Below are 9,798 nucleotides of genomic sequence, written 5' to 3' on the forward strand. Positions count from 1 at the left end.
TACCTATATCTATCTATATATGCTATGTAGTCATCCGCACAGAGACTATACGCGCCGCGCACTACACAATAAAATTTTACTTGACCAAAGAGAACAAGTGCTTATCTTTCTCTTATCTTCCTCTCCCGACCTTTAAATCCGCAAACCTTGCAAATAGCATTTCACTTGGGGGTCTCCTGAAGCAAAGAATTCTAGCCATTTGAACTATCATGGCGTCTGCCTACATACTGTTGCTTTCCGCTGTTTTAATCGGTATGTATAAGTTGTCGTTATATTTTTGGTACTTTAAATGACATTTTTTGCTTTATCTGCAGCACTAAAAACGCTCTTGAACCATTGCTCCATAAATTTCTCGAAGTAGAAATGTTCTAAACAAAAAGCTCCGTTCAGAAATAGTATCGGTCATCACATGGATGCTCGGAAGGGATTAGAAGATTTTAAAGAGTTTATAAACACGATCCATGTTTTTGCGGACTTTTTGCTGATTTTTGCCCCCCCCCCCTTTTTTTTTTTTTGCACTATAAAAAAGATTTTGCTCATGTCGCTCATGATTTTGCTCATGTCCAGCGCCTGAAAGCAAAAGATTTGTAAATTTATTTTTTGTGGATGCGTTTCTGCGTTGAAACGTTTACTTTATTAGAGGAGCTAATTAGATTTTTTTCCCTCACTGCCTGTCAGTTTATTTATTTAATTTATTGTCGTTGCATTATCTCTTTTTCTTTCTTCGTCTGGTGTCCGAAATAAGTACTGGTACTACAAGCTATTGTAATCTAAACTCTGACTTCTTTCCTGTAACTCATTTTCAAGGGTTTGAAAATCTGCTGATGCATTCATTTGTGCTGTCCTGCTATTTTTCAGCCGTCAATGGCGACTGTCCAGCCAGCACCCCGCAGGCGCCAGTCAGAACCTTCGGCAACAGCTGTTTCCAGTTCCACATGCGGGAGTCACGTGAGTTCAGCGTGGCCGAGGCCGACTGCGTACGTGAGGGAGGAACCGAACTTATCATTAGGTATCACGACTTGCTCTCTCGAAAACTTGGTCAGGTTGGGCTAGGAACCAGATTGCATGCTTGTACGAAAAAAACAAAGAACAAAATAAAAAACAAAAGAAAAACAAACGAAAACAATCCAAAAACCAAACAAAAAAAACAAAAAAACAAAAAAACAAAAACAAAACAAAAAACCCATCAGACATATGTACTAATATGTGCTAACGCTGATTACACAAACACGTGTATAGTTATGCACAAACATATAAACACGATAAAAACTTGCATGTATTTTATAAACATTATTGCAAACATTACATAAACTTTTTTTCACTAAGCTACACTCATTTGAAAACACGCGAATTGTTTCAACAGCAAAACAGTTGTCCAGGTAGTGATGCCTACTTACCCGAATGAAGGACTTTGAGACACACCGGTTTGCCTTCTAAATATATTTAAAACATACAGCAAACACATATAGTGGGGAAACACCAGGCGTAAAGATGATCACAGTCAGGGGATGGGGAATGTGTGCCTAGTTGGGGAGGGGAAGGGTACGAAACGCAAAATAGATATACATATAAGGAAAATTCTAATTCTGACCCACACATCTCTTTATCTATGATCGCCGCGATCTTGTGAGATTAGAGGTCAGGTGCCCTGACAGCTTTCCCTCCAACCGGTAGTTAGTAGTCATGCGCAGTGTGGACGTCGTTGGCATCTAGATTCTGCAAAAGTTCGTTCTACTGACAGAAGGGCACGGGGAACTAATAAGACACGGACTCAAACTTCTCCTTCCGAAGACAGGGTGCCGGATGTTACAATTCCCACTGGGGCTACTGAAGGTGATATCGCCTAACGAAAACAAAGCCCGACACAGGACCTATCAACGACTGGGACACGTGTCAAGCAGAACGTTGTTGAATCACTTGTGTGAGACTGGACACGTCGACCCATTTTCCAAGGCACGCACGTAGACGCCATTCGGGTTCATTCACTGGGTCGCACGTAGTCTTTGCTAGGGGAGTAGGGGAGACATGTAACTCGGGAGTTACAATTCAGCGCACATTTCTGCAATATTACACTCGACCCCTACGAGACATTTTGTTTCATTGTCAAATTAAGGGTCACAGATTTTCCCATTATTAACTTTAAAAAATTTTTTCACTAGGTGCAAATGATTTAGTTCTTTCTTAAAGTTAGTGCAAGTCTTCATCACGGAGACCACGCATAATCACAATTCTCATTCATTCGTCATTAGAGAGTAACACTGAAAGGTTTTATCTCAGCTAAACAAGGTTAGAGCAGGCGTGATTCAGAGGCCGCGGCGGCACAAGGCTTACAAGCAAGAGGATCGAAGTCTCAATGATGTCCAGAGATTTTTTTCCCATTCCTGCGCTTAGTGAATTAGCTGGTCATTCAGAACTCGAGAATGTTCTTTTTAACCCTCTGTACCCGCCTATTCTTCTTATTTAGAACAACACAGCAAATCAAGTTTGGCCCATGACAGAGACAATGACTTCAATTCGCACTTCATGGACTGTACTCAAGCATTTACAAATCACGTACAAACCACCCGCAAAGCAAACACACACACACACACGCGCCCACCCGCCCGCATGCACACCCCTATACACAAAGACATCTATGTATAAATGTTGATTGATCGCTCTATTTATTATATAATCATGTATTCCTACTAATGTAAACACAATTATTTGAAAGAATAAAGATATGATGAAAAGGCTGGAATATAATTCTATATGGGTATTAATATGTTAATTGTTACCCTAACCCTAACTCTGTCATAGCTATTTCTAAGCATCCACAAAGTAGTATCATAGCTATTACTTAATATCATGGCTGTTAACTTATTTTGCGTCCATTAATTAAATGTTTTTCTTTTGTATGACATTTGATGTTTGAAGGGACGAAGCCACCCAGACTTTCATCTACAACACAATAAGAACAGAACTCGGGTACCACGGCATTGTCTGGATCGGTCTCACTGACGCGGAGCGGGAGGGCGACTACCGATGGGTTGATGGTTTGTAGGACTGTTTCATCTATGTTCGATGGCAGTGCGAGTTTACAGAATTAATGGTTTCTCAAAACGCTCTAATAGATAGTATGTAGATAACTGGTTTTTTTTCTTATTGAATGGCATGTTCATATAGTTAACGGGTTATAGAAGACAGCTTGGCAGGAGAAAACATCGAAAGGCAGAGAATTTCATGGGGGTCAAAGATGGACAAAGTAGCTTCTATCGAATGTCAGTAGACGCAGACCAAAGAGACCGACACGGGTGGTAAGGCGTCAGCAACTCAAACAAGTGTGTTGGAGAGACGCCATCAAAACAACGATAGCACAGTGTTGCTATTTTACAATTAATAAGAAGCTCGAACTAGCAGCGATAGGCATGGTCCGCTGGTTGGCCTCAGAAAACACGAGCAGGCTTCTATGTAAGAGTCAATCAGTCAGCAACAGTTGTCCAATGTGTGGAAGTTAGTGCAGTTTTGATTTCATGAAAGTTCATTTGACCTTCTGCTTTTCTTTGCAGGATCCAAGGCAGAATACACAAACTGGGCCTCAGGCCAGCCAGGAATTCTGGGAGGTCTTGAAGACTGCGTTGCCATGGACATGAGGGAGGGCGGCAAATGGCATGATTACCGATGTGAAACTTTGCTCTTTTTGAGCGGAAGTCATCCGTATATCTGTGAATTTGGTAAGTAAACCCTTTTCTTTCTGTGCGAAAGCTATCCGAGCATCTGCGAAGGTATACCTAACGAAAGAAATCCCTTAAAGTAGTTTGTAACATACTCAAAACTTTCAATAAATTTCCATTCTGAATGATTTAAAGAAGCTGCTTTTAATAAAAGATAGAAACACTTCTAGCTCAGATGAGATTGTAAGGGAACGTGAGAGAGACAGACACAGAGAGAAAGACAGCGTAGAAAACGGAGGAGACTGGTAGCAGGTGATATTTCGCAGCAAATATAATTTTAAATTTTAGACTCTTTAACAACTCCAAGAGAAGGCTAATTATAATAGGAGGAATGTCATCGATGGTTCCTAAATATTATTTACTCGTAACTGTAAGTGAGGATGTAGAGAATACAAACTGACTTGCACTTGGGATGTTATTGTAACAGCTGCAGGAGGGACACCGGCGGTGGCAGAAACGACTGCTGCCCCCGAAGAAGTTACTACTCTCGTTATTTAAGGAGGAAACAGCTCGAGATGAACGACTTGTCCCGAAATGCTGTTGAACGAATTAAATAAAACAAATGAAAATACATTTGAAAAAATATATTCCTGCCATAAGTTGTTATCGTGGTGACTGACATGTGTGTCTTTGTATTTGTGATATATGTTAGAAAGAGAGACAGAGAGATGAGCAACACCAATCCATTTCATTAGTTACATAAAAAAAAAAAAGCTCAACACGGTTTCACGTTTCCAATTATTCATTCAACAAAAGAGAATACTTGTAAATTTGGAAAGCGAGAAATGAAAGAGAGAAGGGGGTGACAAAGTGTATGATAGGAAATGAATATAGTTATACAATACACAACTTTCACAAGAGCTGATCAATTATCCTCCCCTATTGGGAGCACAAAGTACAATTAAGCAGCGTTCACAACACACCAAAACCAAAACCGCTTCTTTCAGCTTAGTGAGCTGTGAAATGTGTTGTTTTCTCGAGACACATCACTGCTCAATGATGTCGATCGTAAGGACGATGAAAAGAGGAACGAGATCAAGGATAAAGAGGGCTAAGGTCCGTTAAAAGACTAGCAGAGTGCAATTTATTTTCTTCTAATGAACGGGTAAAGCTCAGGGCTAGATACTGTTATTCAAAATAACTAAGTGAATACCAATCTTTCATTCTCGAAATACACACAAACAGCACCATGCACGGAAATAGGTCAACAACACAGAAGTTCATGATTGTACATGGATGCCAGTAGGTTGTGAAGGCAATAGAACATGGATTATGTCAGTCAGGGTACATGTGCCCAAACGTCAGGTCACGTGAAAGTCACGTGAGGTCATGGGGAAATTCTCAAGCGCGTTTCTGGAGATTAGTACTAAATTAATTGTACCCAGCCATTAGAAGAAGAAATAGACATCACACTAGACCTTTAAAACCAAGTTTACGGAGTTTGATTGGCCGGTTTGCTTTAGATGCATGAATTAGTAAAGAAATTCGTCTAGTGGTTCACCTTCTCTTTATTATTCAAAACACTTTATTTTGTTGCTGTTACACGGCAGCTTTACCTCTACACTTAAGCTGTTCTCATTGGCCTGGGGCCATATTCATGAAGCAAAGATAAGTCACGGGTAAATCAAGCGCAAGCTTGTCTCCATATTTATAAAGCGCATGCGTACTCTGTGGAAGTTACTTTATCCCTCGGACCGTAGTTATAAAGCAGTGACAAATATTCCCTCAGGTAAAGTTATAGCAATATTCACCAGGTCTGAAAAAGTGCGTCGTAACTATGGAGACAAGACATTTTTTTCTTGTTTTCCCCATTTTGTCCACCGATAACGACTTACCATTGCTTCATGGCTACGACTCCTGAAGTCCTGCGGGCATGAATGAATGAAGAAGGAAAGAGAAGGAGGGGTAATGAAAGTGATAGGATGAATGATTAGGTAATATAAAAAATTATCACAACCCAGGATGTAACTCTTTTTAGCTGGGACTCACTTTATCGTGTACTGGCAACAGAAGGTCAGATAAACAGTGCTATTTCTTGCATTAGAAGCCTTATCATCATCTGCACAGTTTCGTGTCCGTAATAACCCTGGGCCTGTTCTGCCACGTAATCAGCTAAATATCGAAGAACTGTAACTGGGTGTATAACAATAGAAGCACGTTTTAAATAATGTATTAAGAGACAATAAACTGAGTTTTTGCCCTGTTGTTATCTTAATACATCTGGCAACTCCCTCATAAGACCCAGAACTTTCGGAAAGACCGACAGAAGACAAGCAACATGGACGCTATTCGTCTGGCCATTTTCTGCTCAGTGGTTGTCTGTAAGTATCTCCCCATGGTCATCGGCAAATACATCTTGTCTAGTCCAGATTTGTGTTTCACTTATGTCTTATTTCCTTAAATGCCGAGCTGCTATATAGTTCACGAAAGGACCTTTCTACTTCTTAACAATCAAATGGCTTCATATGTTGAAAAGGTTGGAATGAGTGATGAGGGGAAAATAAAGTTATCAGCCATATGATGGTATGTGTGGGTCAGTAGGATTCATCTCCAAGACAAACCTTTAAGTGTGACGATAAATTCAAGAATAGCCAGTGCAGTTCAGTAAAGAAAAACACACTAACATTGAAAAAGATTTTTCAACAATTTTGGCTGTAATCTTTCTTCACCTGGTGAAATGTGATGTAGACACTTGTTGGAAAACATCAAAGAGGTGCTACTGATAATAGGAGGGTCTAGGGCAGCAAAGGAATAAGAAACATCCATGGGTCATGAATGAACTCCTAGATCTCTGGGACCAAAGGAGGGCCTTGAAGAGAGAAAAGAAAAGCAAACCCGAATCAGCTTCCAAATATAAAACAAGTCCATCGAGAAAGGGATGAAGGCACCTGGGAAGAACTGGATCGAGAGCCAATGCCGGGATACTGAAGATGGAATAGTAAGAGGTGACAGCAAAGAAGCTCTCCAACTACTAAGTACTCTCACTAAGACACATCAGCACATGACCTCAGTCATCGAAGACAGCAATGACTACCTTCTCACAGAGAGCAGCCGATGGACTAAGTACTGCGAAGAACTTATAACTGAAGACCAACGTCAACACCATTTAAAACAACCAGACAAGAAATAGTGAACCTGCAGACCTACTAGTTTTAAGAGGAGAGGCCAAAAGAGCTGTACACAGTCTGAAGGGAGGAAACTCACCAGGCGTTGATAATGTGGCAGTTGGGTTGCTCAAGCAGGGTGGGAAAGAGAACATCATGCTCGAAGCTCTCCACGACTATCGTACTTCCGTTTTGATTGGTAGTTTCTTACAATCTTAGAGATCACGAGATTTTTAAACGCAATATGAACAATATTACCTTGCGTATTACAGATTCTTACGCCCAGATTTACGAATGTCCTGCGGGGAGTACGGAGCACCAACCAGTCCGTACACTCGGCTCCTTTTGTTATCAGTTCCATTTACTGGAGTCGAGAGAGTTTAGTGCTGCTGAGACAGCTTGTCGTGTAGATGGCGGAAACATCGTTAACATTAAGTAAGTTCTGAATATTTGACTTTTTCCAGAACACTCTATTACAACATTGCAGACTGTTGTTGTTTTTTTTTCTTTCTGAAAAGTAATCGCTTTAGAGAATCAAAAAATGCCTGCTTCGAGATGTTGTTTTACTCGATTTTGAATGAAAACGGATATTTTTAGCAAAGACGTATATATATATATATATAAAATTATATTTACTTTAGTTTGGACAGCCTGCGTGGACATTAATGAATGAACCAATTACTCGTGAAATATTTCTAAAAACCAAATTTCCTCTTAGTTCAACAGTCACAAAACACGCAAGAGTAACGCCATAAAATAAATAAACATATATTTCTTATAGATCATATTAATTTCTTTTGTCCTTTTCTTTTGGCTTATATTTCACGTTTCTTTATTTTATTTATTTAATTATTTGAGTTGAAAAGAGCACATTCTTCGTCACATAATCTGTCGTTGTTTGAGAGAATCACTGCAAAACTAATATGGTAGTCCCCCTGCAGACCGAAGTGGAAACTTTGAACCCAGGAAAAGTTAGAAGCATGTTTTAATTAAAGATTCATTAATCCAAAGAGCTCCGATCTATGAGTTTTATTTTTAATCTTGTATATAAAGAACCCAGGAAATCCAGGACTTTATCTACAACGCCCTTCGACACGAGTTCAATCTCCATGGCGCCGTGTGGATCGGGCTGAATGACATGAGTAAAGAGGGTCACTACGTCTGGGTAGATGGTGAGTTCTGTTCACATACACTACAAGCTGCGATTTTTTCCTCTTGCTTTCTTTTCTAAAATATCTTCTGCCATTATGCTCGTGTGACTGACTCTCATTATCTATCTTCCCGTATTTGTCTAGGTCTCTATTTTCTCTCTTTTATTTTTTCATTCGGCCAAAATCAATGTTGAATAATGTCAAGTTGCACAATATCCTTTAAAAAGTTTAAGAACCTAAAGTACCTTTGTGCTAGTTACTGTGTAGCACACGATTAATTTAAAGCTGAATTACGACAATTAATCGGTTGCCTTATCTTTGTTCTTATTTGACCTTGTCTTACCTTTTTTCTTTGTTGTTTTTTTTTTCTCCTTTTTGTGTGTCTATGGTCTCTTTTTATCTGGACGGAATGGCCGTTTGGTCTATAACTCAGTCCATCTGCACTCACTCCAAGCCTGTTCGTTTATCTGTCTGCCTGTCGTCTAGAATACTCAAACATCGTTTTTTTTCCAGTTTGCAAATGCTACTCGCATTACTGTGCACGTCACCCTTGGTCTTTTTAAACTACTTGCTCATAAGTCCCACCTCTGAACACCATGTTATAAATATCTAAGACATTCCTATCCAAAAACAATATCATGCTCATATTATTCAAAGCTCACGATGCCTATGAAACAGCAATAAAAGCGTCGCAACTAACCTGCAGCTTCTGTGTTTATATTTTGACCATTCGATTCGTTCACCTCAATAAGTGAATCTCAATTAAAACATTTCAGGATCTGTAGCATCGTACACCAACTGGGCCCCTGGGCACCCATTGATACTTATCAGCAGCTTTGAGGACTGCGTTATCATGGATATGGACAGCGGGAAATGGAAAAACAGCAACTGCGGAAATTTTCTGTTCTTCTCGGGATCGTATCCGTTCGTCTGTGAATACCGTAAGTTCTTTTAAATAATCTGTTAGTAATAATCGTTATTAATTTTAAAAAATGGAAAATGAAATGGAGATCATTATTATTTTCTCAACTACAGTCGAGAAACAAAGATTTTGTCCGTGTTCGTGTTCAAAATATAACGATCCTCCTCCCTTCCCCCTCTTTTCAAACACACGTGGGATAATCCGAGTGCAGTAATTAAAGGGAAGCAACTCGAAAAATACTATGAAAGCACCTGGAAGAGTTATAGACCTTCGACAGAGAGCCGCCGTCGTTTGCGACTTAAAAAATATCTTTAAAAGACGATAAATATTTTATTTTTATGTACAGATTTTAGAACAAAGCAGGTCCAAGTAGACCATTCATTTCATCCCGGTGTAATTTATTCATTTTAAATATTTGTGTATTTAAATACGCCTTAAAACACAAAAAGAAATAGCAATGTGTAGCTTGCCATCCTTTTGGTTTTTTTTACTATGTTCTACTTCGTTCTTTCTGCTTCTTTCTCGGTGTCTGTTTCTATTTGTCGGTATCTGTGTATCCGTGTGTCTGTGTCTATGTGTCTCTGTGTCTTTGTTGGTCATGTTGTGTCTGTTTACATTAACCCGTAAAAGACCTACTGTAGCAAAGAATTTAATAAAACCTGTTTTATTCTCTTTTTACAGACCTCGTTGCGAAATAAGAAATATCAAGAAATTTTAAAGAGCAGAGAATCATACTGTCGAAAAATCTTCTTCCTCGATTGCCCGCTGCCATGCCTGTTCATCAAAACCAGATACACAGTTTGCTTCGTCTTTGTGAAATGTTCCCACGATAATGAAACTAATGGGTACAAGACAAAGAATAGCTTTGTGTGGTGTGAAATTAAAGTTATGATGACTGTGTTGTTTGT

At 39.4% G+C, this 9,798-nt stretch overlaps 1 protein-coding gene across 1 annotated transcript; it reads left to right on the top strand.

Moving 5' to 3' along the window:
- The first annotated feature begins 96 nt into the window (after positions 1 to 96).
- Positions 97 to 9,588, top strand: LOC112555854 (C-type mannose receptor 2-like). Its single transcript, XM_025224398.1, has 9 exons — positions 97 to 252; positions 859 to 1,009; positions 2,917 to 3,035; positions 3,549 to 3,713; positions 5,948 to 6,034; positions 7,090 to 7,252; positions 7,871 to 7,989; positions 8,745 to 8,909; positions 9,572 to 9,588. The coding sequence occupies exons 1-9, from the start codon at positions 210 to 212 to the stop codon at positions 9,586 to 9,588; spliced, it is 1,029 nt and encodes a 342-aa protein (XP_025080183.1). The 5' UTR covers positions 97 to 209.
- Positions 9,589 to 9,798: the final 210 nt, after the last annotated feature.

The sequence above is a fragment of the Pomacea canaliculata genome, linkage group LG2 (assembly GCF_003073045.1).
Source record: "Pomacea canaliculata isolate SZHN2017 linkage group LG2, ASM307304v1, whole genome shotgun sequence".
In the NCBI taxonomy this organism is placed as follows: Eukaryota; Metazoa; Mollusca; class Gastropoda; order Architaenioglossa; family Ampullariidae; genus Pomacea; species Pomacea canaliculata.

Coding starts and splice junctions, on each gene's coding strand:
- LOC112555854 (XM_025224398.1), top strand. CDS start 210: ATGGCGTCTGCCTACATACTGTTGCTTTCCGCTGTTTTAATCG. Junction 253..858: donor GCTTTCCGCTGTTTTAATCG/GTATGTATAAGT, acceptor GCTATTTTTCAG/CCGTCAATGGCGACTGTCCA. Junction 7,990..8,744: donor TCACTACGTCTGGGTAGATG/GTGAGTTCTGTT, acceptor AAAACATTTCAG/GATCTGTAGCATCGTACACC.